At 48.5% G+C, this 27,438-nt stretch overlaps 2 protein-coding genes across 3 annotated transcripts in view; one reads left to right on the top strand and one right to left on the bottom strand.

Moving 5' to 3' along the window:
• Nucleotides 1-27,438, bottom strand: part of LOC119393498 (zinc transporter ZIP10) — a 90,631-nt gene that overhangs the window by 51,320 nt on the left and 11,873 nt on the right. Inside the window, exon 1 of one of the 2 annotated variants that reach the window (XM_037660551.2) lies at nt 4,873-4,993. The exons of the other annotated variant lie outside the window; for it this stretch is intronic. The gene's annotated coding sequence lies outside the window, so the exon portion shown is untranslated. Of the gene's footprint in view, nt 1-4,872; nt 4,994-27,438 lie in introns of those variants that run through there. 2 annotated transcript variants of the gene reach the window in all.
• The window catches only part of LOC119393499 (zinc transporter 2), a 73,405-nt gene continuing 51,554 nt past the window's right edge, over nt 5,588-27,438 (top strand). Inside the window, exon 1 of the mRNA XM_037660558.2 lies at nt 5,588-6,266. Within this exon, the coding sequence (XP_037516486.1) occupies nt 6,144-6,266 (123 nt within the window). The 5' untranslated portion in view covers nt 5,588-6,143. The remainder of the gene's footprint in view (nt 6,267-27,438) is intronic.

The following is a 27,438-nucleotide window of genomic DNA, read 5'->3' as shown; positions in this document are numbered from 1 at the left end:
GTGTACCGAAGAAATCTGCTTCCACTGAAGGTTGCATAAAACGCGCATTAAAATTCTACGCACAGCACACTCCACATTTCAAAACCTTTCAGACGCGGTTACAAACAATACACAGCCATTGAGCAAGCGGGATTTCCGACCACCAATGAGTTCAATGTCAAGAGGCACGAGACGACAATTGAATGCCATTTGAAAATGTGCCAAGATAACGATAAACAAACTCGAGTGAGGTCACCAAGAAGGCAGCGGCCCATATGTGAACAACACCCGACGACTAATTCCGAGAACAGGCGTCTCGGAGCTTTTAAAAGGCCCATATAAATCATACAACACAGCCCAATGTTGCTGTACTCTTAACTGCCGATATTACATGTTCATTTCACGTTATCCGAGGCGACAACGCCCAGGAATCGGCTCGGAGATCCGGCGACGTGCGCATGTTGCCAAACCTCGGAGGTAACGTTTGCTCCTCAGCGAGACTAAGCTCCCTAGATTAGGCTTAATTGTATCAAAAGCGACAATTATTCCACGAAGCAGGACTTTTACAAAGCATAATTAATCGCGCGAGTGGATGTGTCATGCGATTGACTCTACATAAACGCGTCAAGGAAACTGTAGTGCGTCGCTGTGCCTTCACGTTACGTGCAGAAGTGCACGTTAAGTGAAGCATTAAGTGCTTGGAACAATGGTTGCCAGCCGAAGCAAATTTTGCGGTAAGAATGTTCGGAGCATTTTGAAGACCGAGTACTGACTGGACCATTGGAGGGAACTTCTGCCTCGCATTAGTTTCTGGAAATAAAACTAGCACGCCTCAGCACAAGCGCAGCTATGCCACAAGGGTGCAGAATCAACAGCTTCAAACAAACCAAAACTGCGAAGCTTTGCCGTGGTTGTTCGTTCTTTCTCCGTAGCGAACTTCTCAATGTTTTACGTGCCAAGCTACGGCATGATTACGAGCACGCCGTGTAGTAGAGGACTACAATTAATTTTGATCACCAGGGGTTTCTTAACGCGCACCTAAATCCAATTTCATGGGCACTTTTACATTTCTCCCCACAACGAAATGGCTGGGAATCGTACCCGCCTCCTCGAGCTTAGCAGCGCAACGCTTAGTCGCTAAGCTCGGTCCATGGAACACCCCGCGCGGTAGCTCGAATTACGCTTCAATTATCATTTGAAGTGAAAGGGACAACACGTTTTCCGCGGAATGTGGCACGGGGCGCGGATGAAATGACGACACATGGAATCCCCAGCGCCACCTCTCCTGCCACGAGTTTATGCAAATAAGAGTTGGCAATTCGACCAGGAAGAGCACCGGAGGAACGCGTTCTTCCGCGTTTTTTTCCCCCCTCGTAGTGGTTGCATATGTCGCGGCTAATGTGTTTTCATTATCGATTTGGCAGTGGCAGACGACGGCTGTTGCGTCGCCTGACCGCGCTGCGTATCGAAAGAAAAGCGGCACCCGTTTTTGCGCCGAAAGTTTTTTTACGCTTCTGCAAACGCACGTGTCAGCGAAACACCCTTAACATCACCATTAATGCAATGTTTTGTCCGAATCGCTTGTTTCTCCCGAGTTCAAAGGCATGTCTAAAGGCAGGCGAGACGCACTACGCGGCCTTCCCTGCGCAGCACATGTGTTACTGGGAGAAGCGCACTTTAAGATATTCTCTAACAAAACAAGGAAGAAGGAAAAGCTTCCTATTAAACATTTTATTGCACAGTAAACTTTTGCGAAAGCAAAACCACGCGGTGCACGCCAGATAAGCAGGGCGCATCAGTGCAACACGGTATTCATGAATCAGACTTCTCTCGTTATGAAATGAACGAAAGAAGGGGAATTTTTTTTTTTCGAGGGGCTCGTTTCCTTGCTGAACGCAACCAAATGAATCCGACAGACAATTAGCTTAATTGTCTGTTGGATTCTCTCGGGTTTATCATTATGAAATATGATAGACGTTTGACTGACGCACGAGGCAGAAGCTTCGCGCATATCACAGGACATGTCTCGACTCCTAACTAAGGTCTCACATCAGGAGTCGGCCGTAATTCTAAAATGAACACGATGGCAATTAAGCGATTCGGAAACATATCACTGCGGGTATCACAGCTTCAAGTACACGTTCGCACTCCTAAAAAATAAAAAGAAAAAGGCGCCTATAAAACCATTCTGTCCAGACGAAAAAACAAAAACTCGCATCACGTCACAGGAGATTGTGCTTATTAAGCGGAGAAATATCGTATATAGAGTCACGAGGCTCAGTATCTTAATAGGATATGGAATAGGCGACCGTGCATGCATGGTGCATTCAAAATATGCACGCAAAACGTGCGAGAACCATAGCAATACATTCCCACGCGTTTGTCAGAACACACATCCGCTTTGTATTATTTTTTATGCATACACGCAAACGGTAAACGTAAAATGAAATGCACTGTTTGTGGCTGCGGTTAGCAATATTTTGCCCGGGCCGGCATAACAGCTGTTTCATGTAAAGCACCAGCCTGCTTAAAGAAACATTCAGCACTGAAAAAAAAAGAAGGTCATATTGTACAACGCAATCCGCTTACAACGAATATGTCGTCTATGACTGTCACTTTCGAGCCATCAACTTTCGAATTATAACTTCACATAGAAATAAACCGAACGCAAAAGTTAAACAAACATCGGTACGCGATGCAGCAATAAAATTTTGGTCAGCAGAAAACAGAGCTCTCTTTTTCCGTCGAAAAACGTGTCAAACGAAACAGAACAGTTTCATTTCGCTTAACAATCTATGCGGTCTATAGGAACTGTAGGGCCGGGCATGAGTTATGTCGCAGAGCGTCATTGCCTTGGTGCCGGGAATGGCTGGCGCGGACGAGAAGTGGCGGTCTCCTGGAAGCCGTCTCGACCGCCCGAAACTCGTCTCCGTTAACTGAGGCCTTCCTTTGCCCCAATAATAACAAATCGCACTGTCGAGTGCACCCCCACCCCCTCCATGCCTACTAAATAACAACGTGCGTGAGAACCTGCCGCTGTTTACAGGAATGCGAGAGCCACGATCTGGCAGACTCGCGTGGGAACACGAGCCACGGGCGGGGGTAGGGGCAATTGGGGAGCTGCGTAAGCAGCGAGGATGGGGCTCAGCGCCATCCATGCCGGGCTATACTGTTCTCTCCTTCCCCCACTTTTGTTTTTCGATTCTAAACACCGCACCACGGAGCGCGGAGAGGCAGTATGGGCCGTAACCACGCTGTGGTAGGACGGCGAGGCTCTTTACTGGCGCATTTCCTCACAGTGCCCTGGGCTCTAACACCAAACGAGGTGTAGAAGAGTGAGGGCCTGTTCATTAAACCCTCTGTCAAGTGGAAATTAGTTTTCCCATTTGTAACTGCAATAGCCCTGTATAATTCTAATACAGTTTGTTAGTAATTGTGCTACGCCTCCTGTCAAATATTTCACCCCCGCCGAGCTACATCACCAGGATCCTCGTCCGTCAACTTCACTGGAGGAAGGGAACCTTGAACGCCGTGCCAGCGCAAAATGCCCCGAATATACGATATGTGCATTGGCGGACGATTTTATTCGATCCCGAATATCGCAAGCGGAAAAGGTGATGCGACATGCTGGCCTACTTGTAAAGCCACGCCCATATTTCGATAACGAATTTAGGCGATTGCCCTGCTTTATATTCAGCTGCAGTAAATACATCTTAAAAAGCTTCTGACGCTGTGGCTTGAACGCTGAACGCGAGGTGACTTATTTTCAAACTTTGCTACTACCACGCGGTCTTTTCGAATCTAGATACATGTAGTATAAACGCAACTGCCGTCTACGGAATCAACTCGTAAATGAAGTAACAGCTAAAGCGAACTAACCTCAATTAACGAAGACGATTTAAACATCAAATTGAATTCAATTAGGTTCTCTAAGTGCCAACACACCGACTACTTGGGAGGGGGGGGGGGAGTAACTTTCTAATGCTCATTGTATGATAACTTACACAATTCTCTCCGTGGCCATAAGTAATTGTCAACGTGACGTCTTAACTGTTCTTGATGTGGGACTACGGGCATTGCTGGGCTTTGACATGCAACCATACGTGGTACACAAGCGTTTTCGCATTTCGCCATCGAAATGTGACCGGAATCGACCCCGCCACTTCGAGCTCAGCAGCACGATACTACGGCAGGGTGTCGAATGCTTTGGAAGGAAGACTTATTAGGCCAGCGCATTAAAGGTATACCAACCAGAAATGTCCAGCAGCCACCGCAGAAGCAGTTAAGAAGTAGCTTAATTAAAACGTGATATGAAGGTGACTGCACATAAGAAGTGAAAATTGGACGAAATAGTTTTCAATAAGTATAAGCTGCTCGCTCCATATGCATGAAGTCCACCTTTATAGAAATGCACGAATATCGTACCGAATAATTAAGAGATTCAAGGTCAGTCTTGTGTTTAAATATCGCTCATATGGAATGCAGTGTATGTCTTTACGAAGCTTACAACGTATATCTATCAAACCTCGTTCGTGGCACACGAAGATATAGCATGGCCGCTTTTTTCTGTTTCCAATTTCTCGTCCTCTGTCCTTGGTCGCCGCGGTGTGCGCATAAAATTTCACGCAGTCCGCCAAAGCTACTAGCACGCGAGCTGTGTATGCATGCATGTATGCATGAATTCACAACACGCTATGTACGCATGCGTGAATACATAACGCATACGGGAACGAACTTGGGCTCGGGTATACCTTAGATGTCTTCACTACAGAGGAACACCGAATGATACAGCGCTCCAGGTCCATCGCGTGCGCGCGCATAAACACTCCGGCGCCGCGCAACGAGAGCGTGATCACGTGTTCCCCAGCATGTTGGCGCGTCTGAGCAGCTTACCAATCACCGCGGAGGCGGAGTCATCGGACCAAGCCCCCCTGCGGTGGGAAGGGTCATCCTCGTTCGGGTGTGACGCACTAATAATACTGCCTTCGTCAAATCGCCGCAACGCGAGCAGCGGTCCTTCGTTTGCAACGCACTATGGTCGACTGAATGCTCGCTCCATTATGCCGCCGTAGTGGGGTTCGCAGGCGCTCCCGCATCACGACAGAGAACAGCTGCCGTGCATCGATGTCGATCCGAAAAAGCCACGCGCGCTGCGGCGCGTGCGGTATATTTTGTCAGCCCAACACAAAAGGCGACAAGAAAGGTTACATCTTTTTTTTTTTTTTCTTTAACAGGCAGCGCGGTGCTGCGGCAAAGCGTGCAGCAGCACCGGCAGGAAGGCGCCTCACAAAAAGCGCGCCGCAAAAGTGCATGCACAGGCGACATTTGGCCGCAAGCGTTTGGACGCTGTCGAGAACACGCGATCGTGCCTGCGCACGAGAGGCGAGGAAGGAAGGAAGGACGGAGAGGGAGTGGAGGAAAACGAGAGCGCAATGTGCGTTTTGAAACGCCAGAGCTACATAGAGAGACGTTAGGCAGACGTTTGAAAAAGGGGAAACAAAACAAAACCGCATACGCAGCCGGCGACGGGTCATGTGTCGTCCTCGAGTTCACGCTGACGCGCCGCCTGTTTCGGTGCGGCGGCAGGTATGCGAGCTCAGCGCCAGCGCGGCGGCAAATCGGAGCACATGCTGGACCGTGGAGCGAATGCCGTAACTACCGGTGGCAAATGTCGAAACGGAGATCAGACAAGCCTCAACGACAAGTGGACGAGGCACGGCCGCCTATAATACCGAAAAGGAAGGAGGGAGAGGAAGAGAGTCGCACACAGCCTGTTGATGCGGGCGCGCTGAAACATCTCCCGCGGACAAGTGCGCGCGCGCACAGAAAGACAGCTGCAGACAACGCGAGCTATACATCCTGCCGCGCGCTGGACGTATCGAGCGGTGACGGCTATTGGAACAGGAAGCATACGCCGTTCCACTCGCGAACCTCGAGGCCTGGCCAGATCCCATCTCTCCGATATCGCTGAGCCAGAGCCGCGGGAGATTTCTCCACAGGGTCCACCGTGGTGTATACTTATACACACGAATCCGGCCGCAGGCGGCGAATTTCAGGGCGGTGGACGCGAGAAATTCGTTACTTCCAGCGGGGCTCACTGAGCAGCTGCATCGCTAAGCATCGTCGCCGCCCAAGGTCTAAACAAAACACCGGTGCGGCGGCGGATGCAACACGGCACGGAGCGACACTACGATGGGAGTAAAGCAATGATGGAGATGCGGGACGGCAGTGCGACCGCGAGCCCCAGTGACCGCCTGGTGGTGACAACGCGCTACGACGTCTTGAGGGTGAGTCAACGTACGTACTATCACATACCGACGCTCAGGTGTGCTGTGACTGCCGCGCGTGCTCGACACAGCGTGCCGCGCCTCGTGAACCTATCACGATCGAGACAAGCAGGTGGCGCAGGCTATACACTATATATACCGTTCACAGCGCTGGAAGTAAACATGCGGCACAGATTGTCTCTCTTATCCCGCCACTGCGGCGAAAGCTGCTGGCGCACGTATGTGGGGGCGTTGCCGTCATACTGCAGGCAAATATTTATCGCCTTTTGTACACCAACGGAATAGCTAGGAGAGGTGCTGATACATATGAGCCTATTCGAACGTACTGGCGACGACATTTCGAACCGAAATTCCAACGAACAAAAAGCAGCGTGGTCTTCATTGCCTTCCATTAATTAAACCCTATCCCGCAAAATGAATTATTGGATATATCTGAGGTTAGGCTACCAGTGGAGAATGCAGAAGCGTTGATTATATATATTTGTGTGTGTGCATGTACGTGCGTGTGGGGTGGACGCAACCAAAGGCGCAATCCAGTAGAATGTATATACATGCAACGTCGAATAGCACGCGCGATCGTTCCCCCCCATTTAGGTCTCCCTTTGCGTACATATGAGTCAGAAAGAAAGAAGGTACAATACGCCGCAGAAGCCAACGGAAAAGAGCTGCAAATGTTTATGGTGTGGGAGCGTCATCGACTAAATGAAAGGTAGACATCGATGATTAATCGTTTTGCGGGACACTGCTTCTGCGTGGCAAGAGCAAGAAGTGACTCCCGAGCCGAGATGACTTTTATTATTATTATTATTATTATTATTATTATTATTATTATTATTATTATTATTATTATTATTATTATTATTAATTAATCTTTAGGACCGACGGACATTACGGAAGGGAGTGACTTACAGAACAAGACAATGAAAAAATACACGACATATGCATTTATTTTTACATTTATTTTAACTTCACGTATTCGCACCTGCAGTTCAGTGCAGCTGGTGCCAAACTTTTCGCAACCTCTGCAGAAGCACAGAGCGCAGAGAACTGAGAGAGAAACTTAAGACGCCATGGACATATCGCTGCTCCGGTAAGCCGGTGCGCCGAAAGTATGAGAAACATCGGCATATGCATAGTGACATCGTCAAGGCTAGACTTCACCTAAAATCGTTCTTACAAAATACAAACACCCATAACAAAATGGACGGCAATCTTCATGCCATCTAAGCGAAGTCACTTCATTACAAGCGTACCCAGGAGTACATACACGGTTCCAGCGACGGTCTTCCAGTAAACGATATTCCCGCATGGGCCAACCCGTCCCGGTGGTATAGTGATTATGGTGCGCGACTGCTGACCCGAAGGTCGCGGGATCGAGTACCGGCCGCGGCGGCCGCATTTCGATGGAGGCGAAATGCTATAGGTCCGTGTACATAGATTTAGGTGCACATTGAAGAACCCCAGGTGGTCGAATTTCCGAAGCACCCCACTACGGCGTCCCTCATAATCATATCGTGGTTTTGAGACGTAAAACCCCCAAAACTATTACATTATATATTATCCGGTAGGGGCACCTAAACATCAATTTTATCATTTCTTGGTAAACGACTGACCAGACTGTCTTCCGCATTCTGACTTTTCGGAGTATCGCCTATATTAAAAAAAAAAAAAGTCCTGATTTGACATGACACCTCATCAAAAGTCTGTTTTTAACTACTTTCCCTATACGGCGCAAGTCCCGAAATACGCGGGTTCGGACTCCGTCGCGGCGGTCTAATTTCGATGGAGGGGAAATGCTAGAGAGCCGTGTAGTCAGCGTCAAAACGTTAGAGAACACTACGTCACCGAAAACTCTGAAATTTCCCAGCAATCTGTGACTGTATTCAGTCGAACTGCACATTACATGTTGTTAGCGCCTTTCAGAAGAGGTCTGAAATCTAAATTTAAGGCTGCCCGTCGAAGCAGCGGGAATACTCTGTTATATTCAGCCTTTAAAGGGACACTAAATGCAAATATTAAGTCGACGTTGATTGTTGAAATAACGGTCCAGAAATCTCGTAGTGCTACTTTTGTGCCAAGGAAGTGCTTATTTTGAAATAAAATCACGTTTTGGTGGTCCGCATCACGTTAGCGCACTTCTAATCACCCGCCTGAAAGCGACCTCTCGGACGTCACTGTTGCCGTACCCAACGTTGCCCGCCTTTACTGCGCGGCACCATTCGGGCATCCGGCAACATCACATGCATGCGTCGAACTTTCTGTCAAAGCGACTTTCACGAGCGCGCAAAATACACGCGGCAGTACGCGATACCGAAACTACCACTGAGACGCGACCGCGTGAGCAGGGTGCCGGGCGAAGCGCAGTTCGGCGAAAACGGAACATTTGAACCACGCGCGCCATTCCCCCTGGCAACGCCACAGAGGTTCTTTTTTCCATGAATCAAACAGAAACGAACAAGCAGCATTTTATTACGTCTCTTGATGCACGGAAGGTTCTTTTTTATTGCAGCTAGTTTGATTACGAGTGATTAATTGTAGACGAACTGCCATCGGGATCATTTCCGAAATGTGCCGCTCGTGGCGCTCATCGTGTGCGTTCAGCTTAATTTCTCGGTGAATAGGGCACTGCTGTTGATAATATTGCCGTTTTAGACGTTGTCATGCATTGAGCTTTCACTCTGACATAAATTATTTGCCTTTAGTGTCCCTTTCAGTGCGGAGCACTTTAGGAGCTTGGGCTGTCGTATACTGTCGTTGTCTCATGTCGCTTGGCGTAACGCAGGCAAAACCATGCATTACATAGCCATGTATCGCAAGGGGGAGGGAAAGGGAAGTGATGCTGAAGAGCGACGTGAGGGTGAGGAGGAGGGAAAGGAGAAAGGGAGTATGCTGTCATCATATGTCGCCCCTTGGCATCACGCAGGCAAAACCATCATAGCACTGCCATGTATCGCAAGGGGGAGGGAAAGGGAAGTGATGCTGAAGAGCGATGTGAGGGTGAGGAGGAGGGAAAGGAGAAAGGGAGTATGCTGTCATCATATGTCGCCCCTTGGCATCACGCAGGCAAAACCATCATAGCACAGCCATGTATAGCAAGGGGGCGCGAAAAGGAAGTGAGGAGGATGGGAATGAGCATGGGAGAAGGTAAAGCATAGCACAGCCCAGTGGCGGAACCAGTGGGGGGAGGGGGCACGGTGTGCCACCCCCCCGAAATTTTTTTTTTTGCCATGGCATACACAGCACAAAATTACAGTCGACCACACCTGCCTGCCCTGCCCCCACTTCAGATCATTTATGTGACAGTAGAGGAATTGTATGCAGCATTCACGGTTTACCCGATTCTCTCCGAGCCAGCTCTTGAATCTGTGGAGCACACTTAAGAAAACGACTCGACACGTCCGTATAGCGCCGAAGGCGACTCTGGTAGGTCGCGCGCGAACGAATGGAGAAGGTCGGAAATCTCGTCGATGACGGCCGCTGGAAGCGCGTCGACCACAAGGAGGTACTTGCGAGTCTGGGACGTAATCCGCGACAGTTCAAAACGGGCCTCTGCTTGGATGAACCACGCTGAGGGGTTCCGTTCCCAGAACTCTGGCAGTCGGACGGTGTTCGAAATAACCGCAGCGGTTGAAGAGGTCTCGGCGTTGGCCGAGTTGGTCGAGGCTTGCTGGCGTTCGTTGCCGGTGGTTGACATGGCTCCACGTCTCTGTTTCGTGTAGCACGTTATGAGCAGACACAAGTTGCTACTTGATCCAAACGTCCGGGTCACCAATTTGTGGAGCACACATAAGAAAACGACTCGACACGTCCGTATAGCGCCGAAGACTAAAACCAACTAACTTTTTCTTTATTTTTCTGCGCCCCTCGCGCCAGCCTTGCTGCCGCGCCGCACGAGGTCACGTCCGACCTCTTCTTTCTTCACTGTGCCATCCCGTCGATGCCATCACGCCATATCCACTTCGTGGATATGGCGTGATTTTTTTTTTGTACCCGAGTGTTTGATTAGGTGTACTGGGATTTTATCTATAGCCGTACTAACGGGTTGTTGACACTTCCACAGCAGTTTTAAAAAAGCGCCGCCTGTAGCCGAAGCAGCAGAAAGGCTTCTTTAGAAAAGTCAGCGCACATATCAAAACAAAACTGCGCCCACTGTCGCAGCATGTCGAGGGGAACTTCACCCTCACTAAAACAGCGCCTGAGCCTCTGCACCCGCGGCAATGACAGGACTGAACGCGGTTTCGATAGCTCACGCGCGCCTCAGCGAACGCCGATAAGAGCTATAGGCCTTCCGCTGCACAAAAAAAACCCGAGCAAGATTAAGGCTTACGCGCGAGTGCAACGTGGACCTGAAAGACATGACGCCTTCGAGAGAAGCGACAAAGGTCCTTATTCACGCGAGACAGAAGGCTGCAAAGTTCAAGGCTGTCCGAGGCACCCGCATGTTCCGTCTGTGAGCTTTTCGCTGTGTCGACTCCTGCGCATCGCGCAATGATATATGGGTGACATTTCAACGGCGGCTAACGCGTTTAGTGTATACCACGAACCGGTGCTCTAAGAAACAGAGGCAGATCAAGGACAGAGAAAGGGAACAGTCGGCCGTGTCTCTCACCGCAAAAGTCTCAAAGCGCGCGCCTCACTGAGCGACTAATTTCGTTGGCGCACTAATATCGCGCACGACCATATACCATATACGTGAACAAAAAAAAAAAAAATGTCGGCCAGTAAAGGAGGCAAGGTGGAAGGCTTCCTATAGGCGCGTCAGGGCTGATCGCGGCCTTCATGGCCTGGTCGATGGAGGTCGCAAATCTCTTACTCCCCTTGTGGCCCAAAGCCGTGCTTGCAAAACGTATCACCGCCTTTCTTTTTTTTAAACAATAACCACTCAACCCAAGATGCTTCAAGGAATGTACGATAATCTTGAAAACAGTACTGCGATATTTGCTCGCTACCTTCGGATTACGTTTTCTGTATATAGCGGCAGACATCTTAAGATGACTATAGAGAAATTTAACTTTTTAATTAGAGGAGACAGGCAGTATAGGGTCAAATGGAAGGATCGGAGAGCTTCCCGCGAGGAGTTCATTGTCGCTTTGAGAGTTCAAAAAAAAAAAAAAAAAAAAAAAAAAAAAAAAAAAAAGCGGTCGCTGGTAATTTTTAGGGAGTGATGAAATCCGATCGATTTCGCCATGCGAAACCGAAACGCCGAAGAGCGAACTGCCATACCCTTCCAAGTCTTCCAGAATGAGCTATAGAGTCGTTATAATCAACCATCGATGTATGTACGTTGCTTCGTGTGTGTGCGGGCTGCACTTGCCATGATAGCACGCATGGCGTACCTATCGAATGCAGATGAACTAACACCAGTGCAATAGTCGTAGGAAACAGTTGATGTCGACCTGATCGTCCGTTAGGGTATGGCCGAGTCGCGCTCTTGAGCGCTTTGGTTTCGGCTTCGCCGGATAACTTAGTCGAATTTCATCTTTCGAGGTTTACCAGCGGCCGCTGTTTGGAAATTTCAAAGCAGCAATGGGCTCTCCCCCAGAAAGGACTTCCATTAACTTACACAAGGTGGTTTTTAAGTCATGATAGCTAGTTAGTAAAGGCCTATTAAACAGCTTACGACACTGCCACTGTCGCGCTAGTAATAGTTCGAGTAATTAATTCAGATGCACGCGACATAATTAAGCTCAAATTGTTACACAATTGAAAGTGATATCACCTGGCATATACATCGACATATACGACACGCGCAGGCCGCTAATTATTACTATCGTGAAGTGCAATCGCTAATTGATGGGACAAGGCGTGCATATACCCCCCAGTGTGGCAAGTATATGGACAGGTCGCGCTGTTATCTCGAGAATGAATGAATTCCGGCTACACAGCGACTTTATTACAAGAAGGGCGCGACAGCCAACATACGACAAGAATGACCATCACTACCTTCCATTGGCGTGGCCAGAAGGGGGGTGGGAGGAATGGCCACCACGACGAGGAATCGTGAGAGAAAACACGTGATGACAAGCGGTAGTTTCCACTCGGTCCGCCCTCCGAGGTAAAGACAACTTCTTGTGCCTTGACGTTAAAGCCTTGTCGCGGTCGAGCATTGTTCGATATATAAGATAATTCGATTTACCAGAGTTAGACATAATCGAGTTCGACTGCTTCAAAAATAATATGAGCGCAAAAACACGGCACATTCACACACGCACCCCCCCCCCCCAATCCAGGCACCAAACGCGCGCTCACTTCCAACTATTTATTCATAGCACGAATGCTCGAATATACTGTGCGCTCTAATGTTGAAATTTTCTACCAACTAGCACAAGAACAAGCTCTTTTAGAATTCGGCTGTATACACACGCACACATACAAACGCACGAACATACATAAACTATGGTTGAACACCCCAACCCCAGAAAAAAAGAACATCCGACTATGCCTCTGCTACCTTCCACAGCTCACGCGTGTCGTTTCAGCGGTTTTCCTGTCGTATAAACGAGACACCAGCCAATCTATTTCACAGCTGTTTGAAAGTTTACACAAAGTGCTTCCTGTGCGAATGGCAGGTCGGTACTTTGCACTGCTCACTGCAAAAGCAGGAACCGTTCACGTGGCTGGCCCAAGGCACTGCACGAAGCCGGCTTCATGCAAGTTACCAGAGGAAACCTGAGGCGCTAGCCTATCGAGTATAACGATTCAATCAATCTTTTGTTGCATCCAGTGACTAAAAAGTCGTAAGTGCAGCCGCACGTACAAAAACAAGTGTTCTTTTAAGGTGAAGCTTTGATGGCCGTGTAAAGGTTGCCGCTGAACAGACCGAATTCCGTCATCGTTTCCTAGATGGAGTGACAGAACTACAGCGCACCGCAACGCCATTGTCTCTGTGGCCACGCAATGATAGCCAACCTTTACGCTGCGTGGTGGAATAGATCGCTCACACGACCGCCCGGATTGTCTAAGGCGACGTGGCTGAACACGCAGCCAATTGCGCCGCTGCATGGCATTTCGCATGCATCGATAGCCATTTCCGCACAGCGCCATTAAGCGACCGCCTCTGCCCCAGCCTCGCGCGGTGTAAAGGAATGCAATTCAGAAGTGCGCTACGTTGGGCTGGTTGCACGGTTACACATGTTCGTAAAGGATAGAGAACAGTGATAAATGGACGAACCACACAGAGAAGGAAGACACAAAAGTGTCACTGGATGCGAACGCAGCATCCAGCGGTCGCGCAAGTGCTGACTGACCTTCGTTTTGTGGTTCGTCTTTTGCGAATTTTTCATAATTGTGAACATGTGTTAAGGCCCTCTAGCGAGAATAACAGTTCTGATTTGGCAATACCGCAGATACATTTAAGATTGTGTAGTTGCAGCGGTCACGAGAAGGTAAAGCTGCTTCCGAAAACACTACAATACGACGGTCTTCCGTCGTCAAGTGTCTGTGCATCCTGCTTCCACAAAGCTATTGCGACAGACACGGTGCCCGAGTCACGGACGTCGGAAAGTCAAGTCCTTGACGTGGAGGATGAGCACAGCACGAGAGCTTCGAGTGCCTCCAAAACAGGATTAGGCTGCGCGGATCACCGTATACGGTAGGATCGCACACGGACCTATACGCGGCAAACATGTCGAGCAGATTAGGAGCGCCGGTGCGCAAAAATACCAAAGCTGACACTGTCCGGACGGATGAACAAAAAGAAAAGACAGAAAAAATAAAAAAAATTGGGCGAGTTAAGGACGTCGCAAAGAGCCCGTTGTTAAAGGGACACTAAAGAGAAACAATTTTTGTCACATTAGTAAGTTACTCTTTTACAATTCCAAAATCACCACGCTTGCTGCGAGAATACGCTTAGTGAGCGAGAAAACGCGCAAAAAGGAAATGCGGGTGGCGACGCTACCTTGAAATTCACGCATCGAACGCCGTGACGTCATAGATTTTGACATATACTAGGTCCTGCGTAGTTCCTAATCAATAAAATTGAAGGCCATTGTCCTCTTAGGAGGCCATAGACTTAGCATACAAAGTTTCAGCAAATTTCTTTGAGCCAATGTCGCCAAAATACGAAAATACAATTAGAAATCCGCGATGTCGCGCACGGAGATGCGAAATTTAAAAAGGAAACATTGACCTTGACGCTTTCCTCTACTAATGAACCTATATGATGGCGAAATCAAGGACGTCGGAGTTCTCAGAGTACAATTTGTCAACCTAAACCGATTCATTGTTTCACTTTAGGATCTCTTTAAGGACAAGGCGTAAGAGCCTGCTGGCGCTCGCCTGAAGCTCCAAGTCCTGCCACTTCCGGACACGTGGAGGCGGCGGCAGCGCGAGCGTGACCTCATTCCCGATGAGGCAGCCACGCAGGCGTTGCGTGGCCTCTCCGCTGAGGCAGCGCGCAGAAGAGGTCAGAGGGGGGGGGGGGGGGGATCCTGGCACAAAGGACCAAAGATAAGCGCGACTCACTCACCGCCTTACGCAGGAGCACTCGAGGGGAAAAAAAAGTGAAACACAAACTTAAGTGAGCCTCAGAGAGGAAACTGAGGTTGCACATACGTTGCATCATGCGTCGCAGCCGGCAGGACGAGGCACACGCCGCTGCTGAATGTCCTTTTTAACCTTGAAAGGATTCTTCGGCGCTGGACGCGCACGTCACGATTCCCACTGAGGTGGCCACGACTTGGCTGTCGGCAACGGCGGAAGGGAATCAATCGGGAAACGGGACAAGGAACACGTTGCACAGGACTAGAAACTGACAACAGTTTGACGGGTATACGGCGCGATCGTCGTCGAGTGCTCGAAGATAGAAAGCAGCGCGGGATAGCTTGCGTCAGACATACGCCGATTAGATTCGGAGTTCCATTCGTGGAAAGCTACGCTTGCGAAATCGAAAGGGTGGGGGGGACTTTCTCTTCGAGAAGTGTATCAGCGATGATGCCCTTATACGCGATGCCTGGAACTTGGTTGTGCCCACGATTTCCTTTTGTCACGCGGCCGCGGCACTTTTCAAATGAGTGAAGGAAAAACAACGCTAAGCCGAAACAACGGTTCGATAAGACATTGATTCGTGCGACCTTTTGAAAAGCCCGCGTGTATGCTAAGTAACAGAGGCAAATGTGGAAACAGAACGCGCAGCAGAAGATACGCTCTTGCAGACGGTTAAAGGAGCACTGACACCAAAATTTTGCATCTTGTTTTTTCTGTTGCTATAAGTAGTTAACGACCCACTTATCACGGCTGGAAAGCTCGTTTGCTCGAGCGCGCACCCGGTAATTATTTGGAGACTGTTTTATAGCGCCCAGTCGCAGTTTCGGTTTCAGAGAGCGCCGAGGAAGGCAGGACCCAGAGTGGTGGCTATGCAAACATAGCTGGTTACGTGAGCACACAAAACCGTGTGCACATGTGCACCGCGTCGACGACTCTTTTCAACGAAGGCTTCCTGGGTGCTGCTACAATGTCCTCTTGAGGCGTTGTAAATATGCGCGACCCCTCCAAGATGCACTGCCGAGGCGAAGACATCAGCCTTTGTACTCCCGTGCAAGTCTCCCTTTCTTTCCGTTGAAAAGGTCTGCTAGGAGACAGTGGGAGAGAGCGCCCGCAACAATCGTGGCAGCCAACACAAACTCGTGACGCAGGTGGCGGTTGGTTGTTTACAAGGACACCAAAGGCGCATTTCACGTGGAGTGGCGCGACGCGCACTTTAAACGTGATTTTAAATATGTTCTAGGCATTATTATCCGTTGATATTTCGTAGATGATGTGTGTGTGTCCGCACAAATCCGTCACACGGGTTATCTCGCCTTCGAAATTTTGTGTCAGTGCTCCTTTAAGGAAAGAGACATGAGCTAAGAGCGAGGTCATGTGTGCGCGCGAAACACTGAACGTCTTTTAAGCTGAAGGAATAAAAAGGCGTGTATGATTAACACATCCGTCTCAGCACCAGTGTATAAAGTTTGCAACTGACGTTCAATTCGGTTCTTCGTAAGAATTACATCATCGGTACGATGTTCTCGACCTCTTTACGTACGATGAAGTCTGCGCACTTCATCGCTGCTATGGTCATCTGTATAATGCTCTAGGAGAAGTCTAACTACGAGTTAGCGTTTCCTTTCACTCTGCTTTCTTGTCACGTATAAGGTGCGCGCTTGCTAAACCTGCAAGCAAAGGTGGATGTTGGACAAAACGAATGCGGATAGTGAATGCGATTATGTTCGCACAAAGGCCGCTATCTATAATGCGAAACTGCGGTTAAAAGGAAGAAGAAGCAAAACACCGGCCTACACAGCTTAGATATGGAACAGCTAGCTGGACACGCCATCTGAATTATCCTCACTGCTGTTTAGAGGGCCACTAAAGCAGTGATGGAAGCGACATTCTGACATTGTGCTTCGGAGCAGCCTTAAGCGTCTTTGGAGCAGACAAAATGCTAGTTTGGAGCAGCCATTGGTGTTTTCGGAGCAGATGGCAAACATTCCTAACGACTCCTGGTGTCTAAAGCATCATTTAAGCATCTCAAATATTAATATTTATTATTACGCATATTTCACATACAACAATCACTGCAAGTCGCAAGAAACGAATAATTAAGCAGATGGATGGTCATTGAACACAAAGTAAGATGAGCTACATCTCTTTAAAATACCAGTACTTATGGCAGAAATGATATAAAAGCGATAAAGCTGAGCATCAAGTAGCCACAATCGCATGTAACTATCGCCAGAGCAGCAGTTTATCACCGCTACGAGATCAAAGCAATATGTTATTTTCATATTTCAGCAAAATCGCCAGCACTCAAAATTTAAAAAAAAGAAACAGCTAAACGAGCTACGCGCTTAAAATGACAATTTTGTGGCATAAACGAAGTCTAAGCTAATAAAATGGTAAATGCGATCAGTCACACATCAAAGTCGTCACAGCAGAAGTTACTGATCGGTATATCGAACTAATCTCACATTTCACCAAAATAGTCTGCTTGTCAGGTACAAATATACAGCTAAATCCGATATATAGTGCCAGTACTTGTGGCACTGTCAATATGCTAAAATGCAGCTAGTAAGCAAGCTGCACACTAGCATACTACGATGATAGTATATACAGCTTGTTTTTGGTTTAATTTAGGCTCGCCGGATAGTCACATGGTTCAAGTTCGCTATTTTTAGTTCCCCAACGCCATTTCGGAGTAGGTTCGGAGCAGTTACTAACAAATATTACACTTTAGAGCAGCATTTCTCTTTTGAAGAAGTTTGGAGCAATTGGAGCAGCACTTCCAGCACAGCTAAAGTAAACAATAAATTAGTTTAGACTGATAAATTACACTTAAAACTAGCTTCGTTAATTTCACCGTCACGGGTTTATTATTAGGCGAGAAAATCACTGTCAATATTCTTACTTTCAAATTTCTCGCCGAGGTCTCCGGTGGTGGAGTCACAGATTTTCAAAGCGGATTTTTCATATTTTGGCGACATTGGCTCAACGAAATTTCCTGAAACTTGCGAAATCCCTGGCTCCCTCATAAGACAATGCAGTTCATTTTTTACCACTTAGGAATCACGTAGGCCCTAGCAGACGCCGTCAAAATCTATGACGTCACGGCGACTGGTGCGGGAGCTTCAAGGCGGCGTCGCCACCCGCATTTTCGGTAACGTGATAGAGGAATTTACCAATACGAGTAAAGTCGTTTTTTCTTTTCAGTGTAAGGTGGCGCTAGTAACGAACAATAAATGATCAAGAAACAATCGCTTTAATCAATTATGCGTCCTCGTAACTGCGCTTGAATGGGACGCCCCGCCGATGGGCTCCATCGATCACAGAAGCAAATCGAACGCGCACAGCAGTGCGCGGACAGAAAGCAAGGACAAGAGTCCTTGCATGCGATGGCGCAAGTGTGTGCATGAGGCTGCAAGGGCGCGTCTACACGAAAGAGGCGCGGCCTCGCAGATAACGCAGCGGCACTCGAAAAGAATAGTAGCGCGGTAACGCTTCGCATCAGCGCGATAAGGGGGGGAAGGAAAGCAGCCAGACTGAGGAGCTTTTCCCATGTTTTGTTAAAGACCAAGCGAAGCGAAGCCTTCTAGCGGCGAGACTGCACGCCGAGCTGGTGCACTCAATTTGCAGAAAACATTCAACAGGCCACAACTTCGGGGAGAAAGACGGGATTGTGGCAAGCTTTCACACGCCGAAAAGTTTACTCCGCTAAGCGCGAGAGTGTGCGTTAACGCGCACGCTACAATAAGTTAAAGGGGTCATGAAGCACCCCTTGGGCTGATTGAAAAAACACATCCTGCGGAAAGCTGACACGGCTATGAACTGCTCTGCCAAATATTACAGTCGTGCGCGCCGCGTAATGGCCACAAGCGGAGCGCGAAGTTGCCGTTTCCCCAGGCACCCTCTTTTCAAACAGAGGCCGGTTCTCACTCTCGTCGGTGGGCGGGGCGTCTGTCCGCTGTACGTAGCAAGAGACATAGCATGCTTATTGGCCGATAGCCGACGTAAATCGAGAGCGGCGTTCGGATCAGATGCGCTTCTTGCCGCGGGGTGCCGCCACTTGCCGGCGCCGCACTCCTCAGTACACGGTAGCCGCACTCGCGCAAGCGAATCACAGCGGGAGAGCGATCGCGTTTCATGACGCGCGCTGGCGTAACTTCTTTCCCCCATGCCATCCCTCCCTGTCTAGCTTCCAGTGCGCTCGCCGGCACGAGAAAAGAGAGAAAGCGCTGGGAGCGTGCGCCAAACCCCCGTAACTCCGCTGATTCTTGACGGATTCGAGAAATTTTTGCGGCAATCGATTCGGGAGGCAGTACACTCCGATACTGAGGCCATTAGATCATTACTTGGAAAAGTGGTTCATGACCCCTTTAAAATAGTAACGGCGAAATGTTCGTTTTCGCCGAGCAATAGTGGGCATATGCGGACTACATTAGTATAGAGAATCAAATTCTCCGGTAATGTGAACTTTTCCGGTTACCCTAAAGATGGTCCCCCAGTCACGGTACAATTGAAGGCAGGGTGGGCCTGCAAGACATTTTATTGAAAAGGACCTTTCAAGAAAAGCTCCCATGGTGCCGCCATGTTACTCCTTGGACTGTTGTACGGACATGGCAGCCCCCCGCCCCCCTAAAAAAAAAGAAAAAAAAACCTCACAGGGTCCCTTATGCATACGCCTCAGACAACTCGAAGGCGAAAGCCATCTTTGAGCACCTAGCGTGGTTTTGCATTGCCTCCAGGATCAGAGGCATTGCAAGCTTTCTGCACTTCACCTGGTTTTGCACTGCCTCCGTGATCGGCCCACCGTTGACCATGTCATGACGTCATGGTCAAGTAAATTTTGGCTATTTGTGACGTTATGTTCAAGTGATGTGGTGACGTCATCACCTGATTCTTTTCATCACTAGTGTTGACGCCGACGGTCAATTTTAGCGTTTCATAAGGCATCTAAGTCTTTCTCCTTGATAAATGGGAAAACAAAAACGGAGAGGCGGCCCCAAGTGCCTCCACGCAACCATCCAGAAAGGAGGTTTTCCCCCTCTCGGATCAGCTATAAAAAACATTCAGCAAAGTTACAAAAAAAAACGCAGAACTTGTTCTGCGCATGGCATCGCGCATATGTCACGGGCGAGAAATAAACGAGGCGCGCAGTTCGCAGAGCCATCGCTGTCGCGAGGGGACCAGGTAAACAGGAGGAGGCGCGTGTACAACGGGCGGACGCACTGTATAAAAATGCTACCAGCCGCGTTCCCAGGAACATGCACAAGCTCGCGTGTAACACCAACGGCAGCGCTATTTTGAGGGACCGCCCCATGGCACTGCACTGCGTCAAGGTCGTCTCTGCCTCACCGCCTCAGTTAAACCAGGCGACAACAGCGGCGCAGCCGCCTCACGCAGCGCACTGCTGGCGAACACCCACGCCAAGTACGGGTTGCGCGATTCTATCAGAGCACCTGAGAACTACGTGTACGGGTCTCTCTCTAATTTCGGCGGCAGTGACTAGGCAAAACATTTAGGCCTGTACAGATTGCCATGCACGGCCAGGTGCGAGGATACACTGCGCTGCATTCCTGGCGCGAAATTTAGACAGGAACAATTTGCCCTAAATTTTCTCAGCTAGAAATGGAACTTTCGTGCCGCACGAACCGATAGTCCTAGGCGTGCCCAGGTGGGGGGCAGGGGGGCGCAAAGTCTGCCCCATGCATTGAGTTAATAGGGGGGGGGGAGGCGCTGCGACAAACCTTCACCTTCACCCCTCCCCCCACCTGAAGGGGAACCCTGCGCACGTCTATGCCGATAGCCGTACAGTCACAGCCATAACATAGACGCGAAGGCTCCCACTGGAGGCGACTGCGCAGCTGTCGTCGGAAAACCTTACGTCAAAAAAAAAAAAAAAAAAAAAAAAAAAAAAAAAAAAAAAAAAAAACGTGACATCGATTCACCTTAACGAAGGAAGTGTCCTATTTCGATTGTTCATAAACGGCACTGCTTGACTTTGATTTGGACTGAGTGCCGAATTAGACCAAAGCTACAGGGATGGAACATGCCCAGTCGAGTACGGGATTTTGTCTTGTTTCGTTCGGATTGTCCGTTAATGTCAGGATGCGGTGACAAGACCCGGTCTATGCGAACGAAAACTGATCGGATAATGTACGACAAGCTAAATAGGTGAGCGATCCCCCCCGCTCCCTCAATGTCCTTTCGGAATTCTTTTTTATCAGTTGTCAAAGACTCAACATTCACTACGCGGATGGGTCAAAGTTGGCGATGGCGTTCGTTGGCGCGTAAAAACTTATGTGGAAAGTAATATTTTTTATTCAACAGTGAATTTCACTGTACATGACCACTTCCCACCTTAGCTCGTAGCTTCGCGCGTTTCTTTCTTTACTTCAGGCGACTGCTGTACGCTAAAAACAGAACATAATGCAAGCTTGTTAACCTATCGCTTTATCGTGAAGTGGGGCACATGCTTCTTGAACAGCCACAAGCTTGAATTGTGCAGGTGATAATACTTGAGAAAGAAGCTCCAATGTCGAGATCGATCGATTAGAGATAATGCTATTAAGTAAAGAGACAAAGACATCTGCAGCGTAAAGTAGTGCAGATAATTGAGCCGCATTTCATCGTACGTAGGTAGCCAATGGCGTGTCACAGCCGCTGCATAAAAAAAGGCAGCGGCCGTGGATGTGTAATGCGCTCACTGAACCTAATGAGGAGGTACAGACGCGCGCACGCTCGTTGAAAGTAAGGTAGTAAATAAAACAAGAATATGAAGTTCCAACAAATGCCAGCCATATGCGACACGCTCCCTTCAGATATCCAGGCAGCTAAAAGCAGCACATTTCTGATATATGTTGTTGCGACGCACACGACTGGCTGCGTTAATTGCGCGAACCCTCGCTTAAATTCATGCGCGATAGTGTGAAAAGCCTTGCCTGTGAAAGCACGGGAAACGACCGTGCATTTTGACAGAGCGCACAAAACCACAAAAATCAAAACGAAGAAGTGCCGTTGCGCAAAGTTGCAACAACCAAGTGAAATTCCACGGCAATGCGACAAAAAGAAAAAAAAAAAGGAAAGGAAACTGAGAAGTTAGCACGCGACGACGCGCTGAAGCACGTGATGAAACTTCACGCGACATCTAGGCGTTCGCGGCAGGTGGCGCCACGGTATACGGCCTTACGCCCGTTACATCCGAAGCCTTATAACCCTATTCTACCACCGCGCTCTTAAGTGCGGGCGCCGCGAAACAAGGGCGAGGCCAGGACACGAAGTATAGTAGAGCCGTATATAAAACTCGCACATCGGGGGGGCCTTGAGGCTGCGGCAGCTATCGCGTAGGTTATTTATACGCGATTCCAAGCAAAAGTGGCTCTGCCGGGGCAAGACGCGTGCACTGTGCGCCTGACGACCCGTAATTATATATATATATATAAATATATATATATATATATATATATATATATATATATATATATATATATATATAATAAGTAAACATTTTTGTATTTTCTCATATCATCTATCTACACCCACTGAAAGGGTCCCATGCGACTACAAGTGTGTACGTGTGCATTTCCTGCGTCTCGTCCTTTTGCATGCTATATGGTATATGAAATGGTACATGAAGTGAAGAATTAACACCACTGCAGCCGTCGTGAACCGTGACGTCATTCTGGTCGTCTGCTAGTTGAGCTCATCGGCGCTTCGTTTTACAGCGAAAGCTGTTATGAGATCATTTCACCGGCCGTTTTTGGCGCCGTAGTTGTCCGCCGCCGCCGCCGCCGGTGTCCGTAACCAGTATCGCTCGAAATAAGAATTCCAGGATGGAATGAGGTTCGAACCTGGGCCCTCTGCGTGGAAGCCCAGTATTCAACCTCTGAGCCATGCCGGTGCTTGGAACTGCTCTGCAAAAAGATCCTATACAGGCTTTATGTCGGGAAGGAACCACACTAGGATATGCAATATAGCGTGGTAGAAGAGTAAAATAATCACTAAGCGTCGCACAACGCGAATTCTGTAACCAGGCGTCACACAATGCGAATTGCGCAACGAGTAGGTTGTTGAATGCTTCAAACCCATTACAAAGGTGTGCCATAATTCTTCATCGTCATCAGGCACAGCATCAACAAAGTGCGCATAATGCCTCACAGACGTGTGGCTGATGCCTCGCTTCTCCGCAGAATGACGAATAATGGCTTAGTAGGTGCTTCCCAACTTCACGAAAATTGTGATTTATGGCGTAGTGGGTACCTTTCTAGTGTACTTGTCGCCCCAAGAGAGCTTACAACAGGCTACGCCGCTCTTCCAGCTTTCGCTGTGACTGTGCTGCGGTTTCAGCGCAGGCCTGGCGCTTTTTTAAAGACGATAGTCTTTCTTGGGGAACTTAAACGCAGAAATTTTGGTCTGTCTGTCTTTCTGTTTGTCGGCACGTCCCTCGATTCAGCCACTCGGCCAAAGTTGAACCACTTGCCCAAGGGCCAGCCGTCTTGAACTGGTACGGCTGTTCATACTTGTGAACGTTGTCGATCAAATATAAATATCATGCATATCTGAGGTGCAACATCACTAGGTAAGTATTAGGTGGCGTGTTCCTTTAATAGAAAATGCATACATAAGTAATTTTAAGGACCCTAGTTTCTTAAGCTGCGCTGAAAATGCATAAGAATGGAAGCTTGAGCGAGTTACTTCGTCGTCGTCTAGTGAGCGCTGCTTCAACAAATCTGAAAATGCGACTGCGCTGAAATTTGCCTTACTCCGTGCCCTTCGCACGAGCTCATTGTTGTGTTTCGGTTTCGGTTCTGTTGCACTGTACGAATGCCATGGGTTGGTGCTGAAAAACTTTAGTTTTGAGAAGGCCAAGAAGGTGAAAAAAAAATATTTAAAAAATGAAAAAGCAGCGTTGTGGGCGGCCTTCAGGCTGCCGGTTGTGGGCGCCGCTCTGGCGTTCCTGTTTTACCCAGGCGACGTGTAAATAAAAGAGTGTGTGGAGAGTACTCGTTGAGTGCGGACGTTTCTCTGCTTCAGCGCTTCGCGCCAAACCGCGTTTTCGGGTTGGCTGGCGTCCCCGCCGGTCGCGTTGGTCACCGCCGGTCTTCGCCTGCTGCTGCGCCGGGACTACCAGCACGCAACACAGCACTCATGTTTCCCGACGTATTGCCAGATGGCGTCCATATCTCACACAGCGCCTCTTCTATCGTCTTTACACGACATTTGCAGCGAAGCACGCAGATACGCGGCCAATTTTTTTTTTTCGGTTTCGCCGGTGAATTCAATCGAATATGATTACACCGTAATACATATTTGTAGAAAGCACGAGAAAAAAAAAAAAACACAACACAGAGAAACGAAGGGGACAGGACAATTTGTTTGTCTTTTTTTTTCGCGCTTTCTTCAAATAAAAATTCGCAACAACTCGCCCAACTGTCCCTGCTAGTTTACATCGTAATAACTACCAGAGGCCCCTTTTTCGAAATCTCAGAGGCAATGAGCTCTTCGCAGGATGGACATCAATTCGCCTATTTGACCCGACCCCCTGTCTTCGTTAATTAAAAGTTAATTTAGTTTAACTAGTGCCGTAATTGATGTCTCCACTCATTTAAGATATCTGCCACTACAGAATAAGTAATTATGAAGGCAGTGAGCAAACATTCCATTTCCCTTATTTTTGAGGATTTTCGGACCCATTTCTTGAAACACAAGGTATAGCTGTAAACGGGTAAACGATGCCCGATTTTGGACGAAAAATGCGCGCCGATCTCGAAGGCAGTGCAGTAAACCCCGGCGTCCCACTAAGTCATGCGACTAACAAACATATTTACATGTATGCTAGCAGCACTTGTCAGCACTAGCTGACTAAATTATTGCTATAGCAATAGCAATGTCCAGCTACAGTGTTGACTAATCATGACTAAATGATTTCTAATGCTGGCTATCCGCCGGTACAACGTCAATGTTGTCTTCATTACATTTTATTCCAATGATTGGGGTGTCCAAGTCATTCCCCTATAGTGACTCTGTACATAACGTCAGCGCCAGGCTATACAGAGCGCATTTATGGAATACAAAGACTCTTCGTCAGCAGCAACAAAATTGAAAAAAGACGGGGAGCGCCCGCTTTCTCCCATACACTGGTGAAGGCGATGCGACGCTGCACGGAGCAACAATGAAGGGATGAAATGGAACTTCATTGTCGCTGAGAATCGACACTGCAGGCGAAATACGAAACAAGAACGAATTCCGCGTCTGCGGGCAAAAAGAAATGCCCAAAAAGAAAATGCCCTATAGAGAAGCGGTCCTTTCACAGACTGCGGAGGAGAAATTTCAAGACGGAGCTACATAGACCGAAAAATGCGTGCACGCGATAGCCGTGAACGAAAAGAAACTGCGCCCTGATATGCGACCTTCTCTGCCAAGGCGTCGGACGAACCCTTTTAACAGGCGGCTGCAGATCCCCTCGGAGATCGCGAGGAGCAATTGAGATTTATTGAAGCGTTTAAGTTGGTGAAACTGCTCCGCTTGTGGGCATGTCGGGGGGTATATACAGCCCAGTCTAGACTGATGGCCACCCATTTTCCGTACCCCGCGCACGAACTACGCCCCGCATTTAGGGACGGCAAGATTTCTTAAGGCGTAAAACTTCGATGCCTCATCAAACACGAAAACTGACCGTCGGCGTCAAACAAGGTAACAAGGGCGTCACATATCGCCAGAATCTGTGACGTCATAATGACGTCACATAAGATGACGTCGTATGATGACATCACATATGACATCGTCGCTTGGTGAAACGTGGGCCGATCCTGGAGACACTGCAAAACCATGTGATGTGCAGAGAGCTTTAGGGAATACAATCGATCGACTGAGAAGAAAACGAAGAACATGGCCGTTCGCCTTCGAGTCGTCTTAGATGGCTGCATAGGGGGCCGTGTGACCTTTTTCCAGTGCACGCTCACGTACGCCACAAACGAGGTCCATACAGAGCTAGCCGCGGTGACGTCGCAATACCAGTAGTCGTAACATTTACACGTTTAAATGTGATAAAAAAGACCACGGGGGAACACTGACGTTAGCCTCCTGGCCTAAATGCCGCAACATGAACTACAACTCGGAAAAGCGATCTCCGAGCGCTTTTACTGGCCAGTTCGAAATACGTCAGCGTATATATACCATGGCGGGGGAAAGCCACGCAACAGAAATTTGGGTTCGCCGACTGTGAAACGCAAAGTTAAAAAAAAAAAAAAAAAATTAAACATATCGCCACCTTCCTTCTTATCTCTTACGCATAACCCAAAAAACGTCCATTGGCGCACCCTACAGAAACTACGTTATACAAATAACGTATTTAGGCCGCGAAAACTAAGTGCCAAAAAGAAAAGAATAAAAAGAAAGACAACAACGGCGAAAGTTATTATCTGACGTCTGAGCTGCCTTGATGAAAACGCAAGTGCTACTGCTGACGTCAGTGCAGACAGCTCTATAGATAGACTTCAGACGATAAAAAAAACAAAACAAAAAAACAATAACGCGCGGAGACAGGGTACTGTTGAAGATATCGCATTAAATGCCACGCATATCGAGGACACCGGAGCGATGGTGACAAAATAGAACCGTGCAATGGATTCTTTCCTGTTCTCCAAGCTTTGCAGCTGGGTTGTGTACAGAAACAGCAAGCTTTCAGCTAACGTTTAACAAGCACTGCACTTTAAAAAGCGCGTTTTTTTTTTTACTGACATTTTTCCACTGTTTGAATCGCTCCTCTTACGTAAGCTTCACCATGTATTAAAAAAAAAAAGAGTATTAAATAGATCTCACTGGCATGGAGTGGTCAACGACTCCATGACACTTAACAACGACGAACGACGTCAACGGCAGCACGACAAGCACGACACTTGTGCTACATCAACGTCCCACAGGATGACCAAAGGTCTTCGCGATCCGAACTGTCTCCTTTGATCCGTTCTAAATGAAATGTCTCCGCTGGCCGCGCGAGACAAGGGCAAGAGAGAGAGAGAGAGAGATGATGATGATTACTCCGTATCGAGTGCACATACCGGTCAGCTTCGGGCGAAGGGCGGTCGCTCACTCCGAAGCTCTCTTGGAACGGAAGTTTCGGCGACACTAGCTGCTACATGAAGCCAGACCAGACAGGATTGCTTTACGCAAACCTTTCCGCTCGTCCGCCTATCTCGAGTTTTATAAGCGGTTTAAGGCCACCCGCCCTGGAAGGTAAGGAGGTGACGCCGGCGGCGGTAAACACCTCGCTGCAGGATAACGGATAGGTGGTGGTTCGGCTTCTTAATTACGATCGCGCAGCGCTAGATAAAAACAAGGCGAAAAAAAAAAAAAAAACGAGTACAGCGCGTCTGCTGTCAAATGAATAGTCTCTTTCGTCGTCTTCGTTTTAAGGCGAAAGCCTTAGATGCCTCATCGGACGCGAAAATTGACTATCGGAGTCGTCAACACGAGTGATGCAAAAAATCATCACGTGATGACATCACTATGACGTCGTCATGACGTCACATAAGATGACATCACATGATGACGTCACCACATGACCGTCGTTTGGTCGAAGGTGGGCTAATCGCAGAGGCAGTGCAAAACCAGGTGAGGTGCAGAAAGCTTGCGATGCCTCCGATCCCGGAGGCAGTGCAAAACCACGTTAGGCGCAGAAGGCTTTCGGAGGAAGGGG

This window comes from Rhipicephalus sanguineus, chromosome 5 (genome assembly GCF_013339695.2).
Source record: "Rhipicephalus sanguineus isolate Rsan-2018 chromosome 5, BIME_Rsan_1.4, whole genome shotgun sequence".
NCBI lineage: Eukaryota > Metazoa > Arthropoda > Arachnida > Ixodida > Ixodidae > Rhipicephalus > Rhipicephalus sanguineus.
Note: the sequence above shows the minus strand (reverse complement) of the source record. Positions and strands in the feature narration are given on the sequence as shown.